The following is a 14873-nucleotide window of genomic DNA, read 5'->3' on the forward strand; positions in this document are numbered from 1 at the left end:
GTGTGTTGTGTGTGTGTCGTGTGTGTCGTGGTGTAGTGTGTGTGTGTGTGTGTGTGTGTGTGTGTGTGTGTGTGTGTGTGGTGTCGTGTGTGTGTTGTGTGTGTGTGTGTGTGTGTGTGTGTGTGTGTGTGTGTGTGTGTGTGTGTGTGTGTGTGTGTGTGTGTGTGTGTGTGTGTGTGTGTGTGTGTGTGTGTGTGCTCGGCTATTAGTTAGAGTACTTTTACTGTTTAACTGCTAAACTGTTTTACTTTAGTAAGGATAGGTGTGTGCCCCCCCACCCCATTCACTCCACCCGGCATTCCCGCTTCGAATTTAGTCACTAGATAAAAAAATCTTTCTTATCTTTATTTCATACTCGTGATATCGAAACAACAGCATGCATTACGTATACCGCAAACTGATTAATCATGCTATCAGTACTCATAATTATCACAATCATCTTAGAAAGCCACGGAATAAACATTTTCCACCACCTTACCAGCACCAAACCCATGCAGTCCTACCGGCAAGATATTTAACATGTATATATAATCTTATCGTATAACAGGGCGACTCTGGTGGGCCGATGGTGCGGATCGACGACTCGGGCACTACTGTTCTCGTTGGCTTGGTGAGCTGGGGAGCCGAGTGTGCCCTTGCAGACTATCCAGGCGTATACACAGACGTCGAGTATTTGTCAAGTTGGATAGCCGACACGCAAAGCGCGCTCACCTAACGCGTTCATTGCTATTCCTCACATCGAAGCCGAACCGCGTTCCTCTTTAGTATGGCACTTTAGTATTCTGTTTATGTATTATGATTCTTTTCAACATTCACTCTCTGTTCATAATTGATTGCGTTAATTGCGTTATAACTGAGAGGATATATCACACTCGTAGCGAGGAAAACTGGCGTGTGCTGCAACGTTGTAGGCCTACCGCATGAAAAGAGGGGAAATGCTACAAAGCAACATTGTATATCATCATAAGGATTTCACATTGGGGATTTTCAATTTTAACTATATGTTAATCTTAACTAAACATTTCATTACGCCATTATATTATCCCGTGGTTATGTAACATTTATTAATATTATCCATATAACCGCGACAGTCCGTTGGCTTTGCAAAATAAACAGACCGACTGCAAATTATCTAGTTCGTAAAGCTTCGATATTCATTTAGACTCATAATCACGACGTCAATATACGATTCATTTCGTCAGAGGCTGGCCATGGGCGAGCACACATATAAGCCTGCAAATCACAGAAATTTTGTCATGTTCGCTGTTGTGGCAGGCTGTGCGGATAGTTCTTTTCTTTTTAGAAAAATTGTGTGTAATTACGGAATTCCTGCATTATAGCTGCCAATAATTTGCTATAAAATACATATAAAACTATATAATACACGTGAAGTTATTGTATTTTTTTTATATACATTATTAACGATATTTTAATCACAGTTAAAATATCGGTATTATATTATTACGTGGTTGTGTGAAGTTAATAATTATTATCGAAACTATAACGACAGGTATTTGTTTATAACAAAATCACAGCATGCATTATCTACTTCATGCAAGTTTAGTAAACCATTAAGATTAGAAACGTATTCATGGCGGCAAAACACGATTGATTTCGTCAGATGGTCGGCATGCGCGACCCCAGATATTAGCCTAGAAGCATATACAAATGTCAGCATGACTCATTGCTGTGGGACGCATAGAAACATAATAGAGAGACACTATCTAACTAGTACATTCTTTCTATGATGGGACGTATGCCCCCATATAACGTTTTAAAGCAATGCTGTAATTAACGCAATTCCTTGCATTTATGGTGCCAATGAACTGCGTTGCTCTTTTTCGCTCTCTCTCTCTCTCTCTCTCTCTCTCTCTCTCTCTCTCTCTCTCTCTCTCTCTCTTTCTATATATATATAGTATATATATATATATACAAGGGCCGCGGAACGATTTTTGAAGTGGTGTTGCTCAATTTATTGCGTTTGAGTTCGGGAGGGGGAAGTGCCCCCCTCCCACGCGAAGTGCGAAAGCTCTAGCACTAATTAAAACGGGAGACGTAACAACCAGTGCTGAAGGGCCGGTACAGCAATGTTTAAACGTTTAAAATAAATTTTCTTAATGAAGCTGAATTCCACTTCTATGTGGTTTTTGTAGTCCGGGGTATAGCTTTGGATAGTGTTTGTTGTGAACTTCGCACATAAGACATCAAAACAGAAAGATGTGTGTAAACGACTCATGTTCTTAACTTCCTTCTTAAATCAAAATTCATCCGACTACTGAATAAAACTTTTGCAAGAATTTGATACAGCTGGCTATAACACCACTTGAATTTTATCACAAAAACCATTTTGAAAATGAACCAATACTATAGCCATATAGCTTAGAATCGAGGTAGGCCTACATCAATTCTATTCGTTTCTACATACAGCTTGAGAGGCGTAGAATTCTAGGAGAAAGAGTAGGCTTCAATTATATAATAAATTTGAGTTTGCATGGTCCCGCACCGAGTATTTTTGTCTCAAATCCGGCCCCTCAAGCCGTCCTCAATGGACGGACATTTAGGAAGCGCACGCACGCACAATCAAGTTTTTTCCCCTAGTGGCTGTTTTTAGTAGCTGTTAGGTTGCACCATGCCAAAATGATATCATCTGGTCCTTTGTTTCGAACATAGAAATGGGGAAAATGGTTAGTAGCCTACATGAAGAAAAATTCACTCCTGATATACGAAAATTATATATTAAAATAGGAAATTATAAGAATTTATAAAGATTACATTGTTAGCAAATCTTAGCCTCTCCCTCTTCTGCATTTCTTCTCTTTCTCTCTCTCTTTTTGGGGGCGACCGCCCCCATCGCGCCCTGGTTACGCGGGTGCCTTGGTGTGTGTGTGTGTGGGGGGGGGGTCCAGGGGGCGGAATCCCTGGAAGCTCTGGAATTCCAGCCATTTTAATACCTCGGATTGACGTATTTTGGGCACTTATTTGTAAAATATACGTACCATTATATCAGGAGTAAGATAATATAGGATCCTATATTATCTTATTCCTGATTATATGTCTAGGAAATTAACAAAAATCATAGTTAAACGCAATACATGCGAACAATACGTTATGACACCTACTAAAAACAAAATTTATATATCCACATTGACCCTTTATTTGTTCACTGTACATATAATTTACTATTTAAGTGTGTTAACCATATGTCATTCACTAAATGATCAATGCTCAAACATATTTAATGTTACCAATTGTCTTTTTCATCAATTTCATTGTACATAAAGGTTTGAAATAGTCTGACCAAGACCAGTTTCTGAGTGGCTGTCTGATATAGCCACAGAAATAAATAGTTGAGAATCCAGAGCGTCCGCCATTTTTTATTGAAGCATGGGGGAAAAATTGGTGGTATTCGGGTTTTGCTCGGGATGCATTTCCCGTGATTCGTAAATATTCGTTGTGTGTGTGCGTTACCTGTACCTAATGCGTTTTGAGCGTAAATTTATACACGCTTTAAAAGATGCAACGCGTGTGTGACTATCGCAAGAACTTAGGGCGTGGATTTTGACGCATATCACGTCTGCCTCTTTGATCGCCTTTATGAGTAGTTCCTCCAAATTTTTGTAGGCCACAAATCCTGGTTGGTCGAATCTTGCAGCAACAGCATTGATTATCAAATCAATAGCTTCAAAATACTGGAGCTTGTAATATTCATAATGTGGTGCAGCACATCCAACTTCGTGTTTCTTTGGCGCAGGACGTTTTCTTTGACGTTTTGGGTCAATTTAAAGCTCCAGGTATTTCAGGCTCTTGACTTTCCTTTAGGCTCTTGACTTTTTCTACCACCGAGCTATAAAATTCCTGAAATTTGTTATCAGTTTTCAGCTTCTGAATTGTTCGTTTCGTTTCCCTAACTGCATTTTGACCTTGTAACTTGGAAAACTTGGACCGTTGTAACGTTTCGGAAAGAGTATCAGTCAAACTGTACAACTGTTCGCCCATGTGTAATGCGAATAGATACTCGAATGTTTCCATCTGCGCCTGAACGTTCGAACCATTCTGTGCTTAAACGTTCACTTAAACACACGTTTAACTGCAAATAAGGGCTTCATAGTTTAGGATGATACGACTAAAACTATCTCCTCGGACTGTCCACCGTGTTGGACATAATACCTGCTGTGTCTAAGTCTATGTCGTCTTTGATTTTTCCAAAGATGGCTTCGCGTTTAGGGGAATACTGAATTAACTGAAATGCATTAATACTGAAATACAACTTGCGAGAGATCTAGTAGTGGATCACGTATATGGCCATCACCACTATTTTTACTTAGCCCCTTCAAGCCCGAATTTTATATTAAACTTTGCTCTTTCACTTCAAAACAGAACGCCAGGCATAGAGTGAAAATAATCACTTGGTTAATGGAGAGTAAACTTCTTTTCTTTCTTTTTTTATTCAACGATTTTGCTGACTACCGTCCGCTCTACACAGAACAATCTGGTTGCGACCCCCAAAATCCCCGATATTGGGTTCCTCCTTCTCTCCCCTCTCTCTCTCTCTCTCTCTCTCTCTCTCTCTCTCTCTCTCTCTCTCTCTCTCTCTCTCTCTCTCTCTCTCTCTCTCTTTCTCTCTTTCTTCTCTCTCCTCTCTGTTTTCTCTCTCCTCTCTCCCTCTCATTTAATTTTATGTAGCATAAAAAAAGTGGGGGTGCTCGAGCCCCCTTAGCCCCCCCCCTTTCGCGGGCCATGCCCCTAGCCGTATTAAGTGCATATATTCATCACAAAATATAACTTATCATAAATGTTATCATCTAAATCTATGCTAATAACTCCTCTTCATTTTAAATGCATAATTTTTGCAAAATATTATTCTTCCCGGGAGATATTGCGCATGCGCGAGCACCCTTTCAGACGTGCAGCTCGGGCTGAGGAAGAGTGCATAATATAGCTTGCTGAGAGAGAGGGGTGACGGCAGACTGAGGAAAGACAGCAGGGAAGATAGCCGAGGCGCGGTAGAAGAAGGATGCTGAACGAGAAACAAGGGAGGCAAGGGAAAGGACGGGAGTGGCAGAATATATCTCCTATATACACAGATCTATTGATAACAATTTATTACAGATATCTATGCTGAGATCAAGAGTACCATAGCGGAAAATGTTCTGTTTTACCAAGACCTGTATCGGCGGTAATTACGAGGAGGTTCACGCGCGCGCTCGCATATATATATATACATATATTTACGTTATATATAATATATATATATAATATATATATATATAATATATAATAATATGCTCTAATACGTCTCATAAATGTTACATGTGAACTAAAACTATGTCAACTAAAACGGATACTATTCTAGCTTCTTCTTCTTATTTTAATAATTGTTCTGTCACGACAACACCTCCACCTTACAATACAATAAACTCCACCTTACAATACAATAACACAGTTACTAATCACACAAGAAAGGTAATGAGTCACTACAAAGGCGCAACAAGGAATTGCACTTACATGCATCTCAAAACTATATCATTGTAACTAATAAGTAGAAAACTAATGATTATTAATAAAGAATATTATAATCAGTTCTTCTGGCACAACACTTCAAATCAAACATTTATATAGTAATATATAATATATATAGTATATATATATTATATATATATATATATTAGTATATATTATATATTATAATAGTGTAAGCCCCTATATATATATATTTATTTATTGGAATCGCGTCACGCGCCATAATTGCGCGCTCCCGACCGATAACCATTTAGTTAATGTAGGTTGGCCGCAGCTCATACTCCTTTCTGGGTGACCTGCAAATTAATTTATCAACGAAACACATACATTTATACCCTCTGATCAACGCTATGTAAAATTCACTAGACGTTGACACCGTATTCTCGGTGTCCAATATCGGTCACAATTAATGTCCAATATTGAAACAAAGCCAGAAGATACCGCGCGTACGTCTCTCTCCGTCTTCGGTTTAGTCCAGTGGACGCTATTATTACGTGGTTAAGAGGTTACGATGGGCCTGCAAATATATCAAGACAATATAGTTATCAGATATACACGTGAATATATTATGATATCAGGAGGACCTATATTATCTTCAGGGGCGGATCCAGGATTTTTGAAAAGGGGGTGTCCAGGAAGATAATAAAGGGCACTTTCTTGCCCTCGCCTTACTGTTTTCTGGGTGTTTTATAAAAAGCTGCCGAAGCCACTTAAGGGGGGGGGGGGCGAGCATTCCATCCAGAGATTTTTTTTAAAAATTGGTGGATTCTAGAGAGAATCTGAGCAGTAATTTGATTCTTAGAAATGCAAGAAATTTTATCAGAATCCGCGTTCCCGGAACGCCTGCGGACCGCCTCTTTGCCAATTCTAGATTTTTATATACGAATTTACATATATATAACGAGTAAGAGGTCTTTATCATAGAAAAAACTAGCGCTAAACAAGATTTTTTATGAGACAATATAAGAAAAGTGTACGTGTGCGTGTGTGTGTGTGTGTGTGTGTGTGTGTGTGTGTGTGTGTGTGCGCGCGCGTGCGTGCGTGCATGCGTGCGTGCGTGCGTGCGTGTATGTTTTTTGTGGTAAAAAGAGGGGGTCCGGACCCCCTCGACCCCCCTCTGGATCCGCCCATGATATTACTCCTGATGACATCTGTGACCAAGTTAGGCCTAGACTGGTACTAGCTCCCACCTCGATTACTCGATTACTCGATTACCTCGATTACTTGATTACTCGATGGTCCCACCTAAGCCTATAGGTGGGACCGGGTACCAGTCTAAGCACCAAGCACCAAGGCACATGACCAGTACCACCGATAGATGCTCATTTGTTTTCGATTGGCGAATCAACGACTAGGTTTGAGCGGGCGCGAGGATCAAAATATCTTTAGAAGAGCTATAAAATATTGAGTTCGTTAGGAAGTTGTGACGGTTTGCCTGAATTACTTACCGGTATATATTATAATTTATGCGTTAATCTGGACTTTAAGGGAGCTTAATAACACAAAGAAGATGAGAGGTAAGCTATAATTAAAAATGGAACAAGCAATTCAAAAAGTAACGATCACCGTTAGTGTATAAATTAGTAAATTACATTGACTCATTACAAATACTACTACTAGGCCTACAATGTATTATCAGGTTACTATGACTCGGAGTATGATAGGGCGCAAATCCACTTTAGGCACCTTATGTATCACGAAGTGATGCACAGATTTCTGTGTATCATCAACTGATGCACAGATTTCTGTGTATCATCAACTGATGCACAGACTTTCCGTATATCAAGGAATGATGCAAAAACCCCAACCCTAAACCCTAACCCTAAGTCATAAAGTATAGCCTTACTCCTTAGGTATCACGAAGTGTGTTAGGGTTAGGGTTAGGGTTGGGGTTAGGGTTAGGGTTTTTGCATCATTCCTTGATATACGGAAATTCTGTGCATCAGTTGATGATACACAGAAATCTGTGCATCAGTTGATGATACACAGAAATCTGTGCATCACTTCGTGATACCTAAGGCTAAGGTGCCTAAAGTGGATTTGCACCGTATGATAGTACCAGGAGTAAGATAATATAGATCCTATATTATCTTACTCCTGATAGTACTAGTAGTAGTTGTACTAGTAGTAGTACTAGTACGAGTATGATCATCATGATGAAAAGTATTGATTTAAGTCGCTGAGATATAACGGGTTCAAGGATAGAGAACATGGGTCCCAATAAAACTAATGTCATTTACATCAATATAAATATAATATTATATCAATATAATAGGTTAGGGTTATTGTTAGGGTTAGGGTTAGGGTAGCCACAAGTTCCCATCTCGCTTAACACTACGTGGCGAGATACACTCCTCCGCCGTGTAACTAGCCGGAGAGCCTGGTCGGTTTAGGGTTAGGGTTAGGGTTAGGGTTATGGTTAGAATTAGGGTTAGGGTTAGGCACATTGGTTTTATTGGGACCCATGTTCTCTATCCTTGGGCCGTTAGGGCCAGGGTTAGAATTAGGGTTAGGGTTAGGCACATTGGTTTTATTGGGACCCATGTTCTCTATCCTTGGGCCACATTTTCTACCAACTGTTGCCTTGCTGTTTTAATACGCGATTAAACTTACTCGATTCACAATTTCCACGTCGTTAGTCGTTACTGATTGGATCCGGTTGTCTCGTTGTCTGTTGAGTGTTGAAATTTGTTAGCCTAGTTTTATATCATGCGTTCAAAAATTCACAATATTTACAGTTATCGAAGGTGTTCGATCTGCAGGCATATTCCCATTTGAGTCAACACCAGTGATGCGTTCAAGAAAATCCGAGAAGCATAATAATGACAATGCAAAGCCTTCAGTGAAAATCTGGAGTCTCCCTGAGGAACTTCATCTTAGATTACTAGAAGGACTTCCTCTTATAGATCTTATCACAATGAGAGCTGTATGGATTTTTTTCTTCTATTTTACCTTCTCTGGCCACGTAGGCAGTTGGAACAGTTGACTCTTGGCCGTTCCTACTGGACACTGACCAGAGGGTCGACTTCTTTATGAATTTTTAAGACACCTAGTTGACATAACGTTCTAAGTTTTTACCAACTGATCCAAGCGCCTATGGCTATGTCCGTGACGCTCGTTGTCAGAAACACCATAATTAATTATAACAATCATGAGTGAAATGTCAACTTTTCATGACACTTCTCTTCAAACGTTATGAAATTTTAGCCTCATGATGATAATGAATATTTCTGATATTTCTGACAATGGGCCACTGGATGGCAAATTTAAGTCGACAAATAATCTTTCTAATTATCAGTTTAGAAAATCTAAAAATAATTGAAAATTTTGGCATAGACCTGATATCTAGATCAATTTACAGAAGTGTGGTTTCCGTTTACAATTAAACTGCCTGTAAATTTCGCTTACCGACTCAATCAAAAAATATATTGTCTGCACTAAAATGGTCAGATAGGGGCCTAATGTAAAATTCAAATATGCCTGTTTGCATTTTGTAATTCAACTTTCAGGTGCATCCAGTATTTAAGGATCTGATTGATTCCAACCCGAAGCTCTGGTCCATTGCTAATGTGAATGGTCATTGGCCATCCATGGGAAACATCAGGCACTTTGAAAGGTAAGGATGCCAACTACAGTATTTCTAATACAGTTATCTATTGATCTATCTATATTTATTTAAGTTAAAAATACATTAAATTGCATTAAAATTACAGCATGTCTTGTTCTTGCCCATTTCAGAGCTGCAAACCGGGGCAATGTTGAAGCCCTAATTAAACTAGGAATTGCCTACCTGTATGATACGTGGGATAACTGTAAGTATGCTTAGATTTGCCAAACTTCACATTTCTCCACGATGTTTTAACTACATAGAAATAAATTTCACAATCAGCTTGGCCAATGAAAATCACATGGAATAGGCTAAAAGTTAAATGCATTTTTCTGTTGATGATGGCATACTGTGAAGAGAAAACCAGTACAATGTAAAAACGTGTGTAGAGTAGGCTGGGACAGCATCCACAGGATGCAGATCCACTGGCACTACTTTATGAGGGTTCAATGGACTTATTCCTTGTTGCCATTTAGCAATAATGCTAGCAATGAACAAACAATTGTATATGAAGACAGGTGTCTCCTGTATCATCAACTTCTGATCAGTGTAATGTTTTGCAATGTTAAATCGATTGCTTCCTTGGTCCTCGTCTCCAGTGGGAGAAGCGACAACGTGTCGTAGTCTGGACCAGAAGTGGCATTTCCACGAGACGGGAATCAGGGCGGCCGAAGCATTTAGACTCGCAGAGTCACTCACACCACATACGGCACCGTTCACTGCATTGTTTCTGCGTCCACCGTGGTCAGCCAATGGAAACTACACAAAGACTCTGGCCTTCAAGCATTTAAAGAAGATGGCCGACTTGAATCAGGTGCGTGTAGTGTCGTGATTCCGCAATATATGGGCTGTGAAAGTAGATATAGACAGGTTATAGACCGTTTATAGACAGGTCTCTATCTCACAAGTTTTTGTTTAATAGGCCATTAAAGGGAAACAAATCTTAAAATTGAGACATATGACATTGTTGTCTGCTTTGGGAAATTTTCAATCAACTGTTCATCTGTGAACCTTGATTATATTGCATATTCATTCAGTGTGTACTTTCAGGAAAATTCAGGAAAGATATTAACATGTGTGGCAACAATCCTCGGGATGATGGAAGAGACAAGCAGCCAAGAGGAAGCTCTGACGTACGAGGAGAGAGCGGCCCGACTGTCATCTCCATGGTCTGCCTTCAAGCTGTGGCAGAAGAAGTATTGCACAAACGTGAGTCAGACACCACTTTGGGCTTTGTTGTGCATGCTGTGGTGCCAGGATTCGTGGTCTAAAAAGCTGGAGTGCCCTGGAAGTTTAAAATGAAAATTTACAGGCCAGGAAAGTCCTGAAAAATAGGCCATAATACTTGGAAAGTCCTGGAAAATGGCTTATTATTACGTTTGGTTGCAGAATGTCCTACAAATTGAGCATGTGTATTGCATCCGCATGTTGCCAATTATTATGACAAGTTTTAACAGTTACACTGACTGATGATATAAGATATAATATATTACAGCCCTTATTATTATATTATATAATGGTAATTAAATAATATAATATATATATATAGCCCTTTTTCATGTTTTTGCTGTCTGTGATGCATGCAGACTAGCTAAGGCAAGAGTTTGTTTGCTAATTGTGGAAGGGAAGTCCTTTAGAAGAACCTTCTTATGTCTTGAAAAAGCCATGGAAAGGCCCTGGAGAAAAAGTTTTGCCTTAGCTGCGTAAACCCTGGTTCGGCATGGTTGTGATGCATAGCCTGGAACATGTACTCATCACCACACTGCTGTTTGTGCATGTAGCCTCAAGATCGGGGTACGGAATTGGAAGGAATCAGGAGACTGAGAGACCTTGGACCAGGTGCCTGTGTGGATGCACGTTTGGCACTCTGCCATGCGTACATGAAGAAGCAGTACGGAGGGATTCCTGAGGAGCAAGCTATCGGCTACGTGCACGGTTTTGTGCAAGAATCACATCCAACGTGGGCTGGCATGGCATTAAGAAGCAATCCTCAGCTGACGAACATAATGCGGTATTATATCATCTATACACCTCCCTCAACAAATTGCATACTTGGAATTATTTTTTTGGTTGTTAGCTCAGCTGACGAAGTCAGCTGCAGCTTGTAGAATCGCATGAATGTCCGTCCGTGCGTCCACCTGTCCGTGAACAGTTGGGCACAAATCTTAACCGCTCGATGTACGGTCTTGATATTCGGGACGTCGGGGGGGATCGCAAAAAGGACTCGGGATGTCGAATTTGGGGCTCAAGGGTCAAAGGTCAAGATGTGTCAATGGAGGGGGAATATTTCCCCCTTAACTTAAGGTATAGGAGGAAATACGGAATTGCGGCACAAATCTCAACGGCTCGACCTACGCTCTTAATATTCGATGTATAGTGTGATGGGGAGGAAACCCATCACCAGCGCGAAATTGGAGGTCACAGGTCAAAGGGCAGTAGGGAAAGGTCAGATATCAGACATTTTCTGAGGACATGGTCTAACGGACCGAGTGCAAAAGTTTTTTGTTTCAGCGCTGACCTACCATTTTTATCACTTTATTGAAAAGACCATGAAATGTACTTTCCGCTGACGTGCGAAGAGTAAGTGTCTGATAACCTTTTGACCCTCAAGAGGAGGGGTAAACATGCTCTTGCTGACTGTTAACAAAGGACTGAACTGCTTTTGCTATTAGAGCCCCCTCCATGCACCCGCCCCCGACTAGCCACCCTCCCCCGCCACCACCACTACGCTCGTGCTCGACGCATATCCATGATAACATGTTAATATAGCGAAGTCATTAAAGTTACACAGCTGTATCTTTATGACTGTACTACCGGTATAGCAAAGCCTATCATAGATTTTAGATCTGTATTAGTAGTATCCTAGCAGGGGTCGAAATTAGATTTTTATTATGGTATCATACACCTCCACAGTACACTGCAGACGTATTGTCTAGACGCATTGTCTGGTTCGCTTGATACAATGTATACACATCACATTTATGATCAACATCGGCTTCTTGCAACAATATCTTGCAAATATGCTATGGCTGCTGTATACGCTAGTGTGGCGTAAGGGTGCCTGAGCCCGCTCAGATCGCGCGCACTCGCTCAGATGCGCTGCCGTATAAAGTTGATAACACCACAACCACTATCCCGATTTTGACGATTTTTTTTTACTATCCCGGCGGGATACCAAGCATTGAAATCTGGTATCCAACACAAGAATCTACTATCCCGCGAATATCGGGATACCGCTAATTTCGACCCCTGCCTAGATATATGCTCTGAGTGCGAACGCGGTGGCGGGAGGGCGCACTTGATTTGGTTGCCAGTGAGTTTATCAGAAGAATACCCGCTACAGTACACGTCAGTTGAGCGCTGTTGCTCTGCGGCACCTGTTTAAACAATCGGTAGTTTTATGATTTATCAGGTCGAATAACAACATCTTAAGCTTTAGGTAGACCAGGGAAGCTTCTAGGAAGGTCTTTGTTTTTATTATCCTTCATCTTCCCTTTCCCCTTAACAACACCTGCATGGACACATCCCTGTTACTGGTATTAAATGAAAGCTGCTAGGTTAGCTACCAGCTAATGCCAGATACTAATATTGTCGTGCAGTTCATAAGACAGCTACATCCTGATCGACTGACTGGTGGGTATCATTATTAATAATTGCGTGGTGATGACCTGTGATGTCCGTGTTGTAACCTGCAGGTACATCCTGATCGACTGGCTGGTGGAGGTGATAAGGATGAAGGTTTTCAGTCAGCGTGTGCTGCATCTCACTGTGCGTCTCGTTGACCTGTTCCTGCATCGCAGCACTTGCTCACGCTCCAACCTGCAGCTGGTCGGCATCTCTGCCCTCGTGCTCGTCTCCAGGTAAGTCAGATATTCGTCTACAGGTATGATGCTGTCCAGGTGTGACAGTGATTTACAGGTAAGTCAGTGGCCGGAAGCAGTGCTTGTGCACGCTGATGAGATGGCGTCAGGATGTGGCATGCATCCCCGGGACAACTTGCTCTGTACCTAGCAACCCACCCCTTAAATGCGAGCTTTAACTAAAAAGGAAATCTTTGGAGGATGGCCCTTGTCATCATTGCTGGTGGTAAGCGTAGCATGTGAGCCTCATATGAGATGACTGCTGTTGCTGCTAATAACTAGCTTATGAAGAACGCTGCTGCTTCTTCCATAGGTTTCAGAGCAAGGAGATTCTCACCGTAAGAGAAGCAGCATGGCTTACCGACAACACCTACAAGTATGAGGATGTCGTACACATGATGGGTGAAATCGCGGCGACCGTTCACGGAGCGATATACGGTGCGACGACGCTCGACTTTCTGGAATTGTTTCACTCTTTCGCCACGTTGGAAGCAAAGACGATCCATTTATCACGTTACATCTGTGACCTAACGTTACTGGAGTCAGACGTTGGCAGATACTCCCACGCATACCTGGCTGCCAGCTCAGTTCTACTGTCATTGGTGAGCGCACGGAAAAGCATAATAACTATCTATACGTGCGAAGGCACAACAGTTATCTACGAACTTCAAAGCATATTATTTATTCAATTTTGAAACTGTATTTTGGATATTGTGTCACGATTAATTGTTGCACCACTACTGTATTGTTCTGTATTATAATATTCTGTCATTAAGTAGTTTGTCATGTAGTTATGGTACTTGACTAATCACCTGAAATAATCATTGCATTCGTGATTCATTAACCGACTGAGAGTAACCACAACCTTTAAGCAGGACTTTCACTTTAACAGTGTTTAACCTATCGCTTTTACTACTCTCGCCATCGTTCAAAGTGCCTTGCGTGTTTAATGTAATCACACGCTACTTCTTGCATTGTCCAATAGGTGATGTTGAACGGCAATGTGACAACCTGGCTTTCACAGATGACACTGCATACAGGTCTCTCGACACGTGACATCTCGTTGTGCGCACTGCATGTGCACAAGAAGTGCCTAATGGGACGGCCCGTCATTGACTACCGTGATGTGACCCTGCGTAGTGTGCAGGAGAAATACTCAGACCCTGAGCACTTGTCTGTCAGCTGCCTGCAGGTAACCATGACGACAAGGCACAACCACTCTGCTGCTTCGGTATTCTGGGTTTATTAACCAAAGGCAATATTGCAAACCAGGGAAAAAAATACACGGGGGCAGCGGGCGATTTCGCCCCCGAAATGCCAAAAAGAGCCCCCGAAAACATGATATCGAGGGCGACCCCAAAAGCAAAAGTCGCCCTGGAAATCGATTGTCCAGGTTGGTCCCGTGCCTTGCCGCTCTCGCTCGGCCTCTGCCGCTGGCGGCAGCCGGTTCCACGGCGCGGTAGAATTCATGGTACGGTGTGACTGTCAAGTGTTTACCATTTAAGCATGCATGTGTGTACTGTACTGTATTGCATTCAATCAAGCGCGCGCCGCCGCCCGCGCGTATATACGTGTGTGCCTGTGCGCGTGTTTGCGTGCGTGCCTGTGCGCGTGCGTGTGTGTGTGCCGGTGTGCCTGCGGGCGTGCTTGCGTGTGTGCCTGCGCGCGTGCGTGCGTGCCTGCGTGCCTGTGTGTGCCAGTGTGCCTGCGGGCGTGCTTGCGTGCGTGCGTGCGCGCGTGCGTGCGTGCCTGCGTGCCTGTGTGTGCCAGTGTGCCTGCGGGCGTGCTTGCGTGCGTGCGTGCGCGCGTGCGTGCGTGCCTGCGTGCCTGTGTGTGCCAGTGTGCCTGCGGGCGTGCTTGCGTGCGTGCGTGCGCGCGTGCGTGCG

The 14873-nt window shown here is 42.1% G+C and overlaps 2 protein-coding genes across 3 annotated transcripts in view; both read left to right on the plus strand.

The window, feature by feature from the left end:
- LOC106821518 (transmembrane protease serine 11D-like) overlaps positions 1–1383 on the plus strand; it is a 6795-nt gene extending 5412 nt beyond the window's left edge. Inside the window, exon 8 of the mRNA XM_014826366.1 lies at positions 548–1383. Within this exon, the coding sequence (XP_014681852.1) occupies positions 548–715 (168 nt within the window). The 3' untranslated portion in view covers positions 716–1383. The remainder of the gene's footprint in view (positions 1–547) is intronic.
- Positions 1384–6881: 5498 nt separating this feature from the next.
- The window catches only part of LOC106821541 (cyclin-F-like), a 26439-nt gene continuing 18447 nt past the window's right edge, over positions 6882–14873 (plus strand). Inside the window, exons 1-10 of one of the 2 annotated variants that reach the window (XM_014826400.1) lie at positions 6882–7037; positions 8259–8446; positions 9030–9136; positions 9259–9332; positions 9727–9941; positions 10178–10336; positions 10909–11138; positions 12823–12987; positions 13301–13589; positions 13973–14179. In XM_014826400.1, coding sequence (XP_014681886.1) covers positions 7031–7037; positions 8259–8446; positions 9030–9136; positions 9259–9332; positions 9727–9941; positions 10178–10336; positions 10909–11138; positions 12823–12987; positions 13301–13589; positions 13973–14179 — 1641 coding nt within the window. In that variant the 5' untranslated portion in view covers positions 6882–7030. The remainder of the gene's footprint in view (positions 7038–8258; positions 8447–9029; positions 9137–9258; positions 9333–9726; positions 9942–10177; positions 10337–10908; positions 11139–12822; positions 12988–13300; positions 13590–13972; positions 14180–14873) is intronic. The other variant, XM_014826401.1, reaches the window with a different exon arrangement.

Source organism: Priapulus caudatus, unplaced genomic scaffold, assembly GCF_000485595.1.
Source record: "Priapulus caudatus unplaced genomic scaffold, Priapulus_caudatus-5.0.1 Scaffold76, whole genome shotgun sequence".
Lineage (NCBI taxonomy): Eukaryota > Metazoa > Priapulida > Priapulimorpha > Priapulimorphida > Priapulidae > Priapulus > Priapulus caudatus.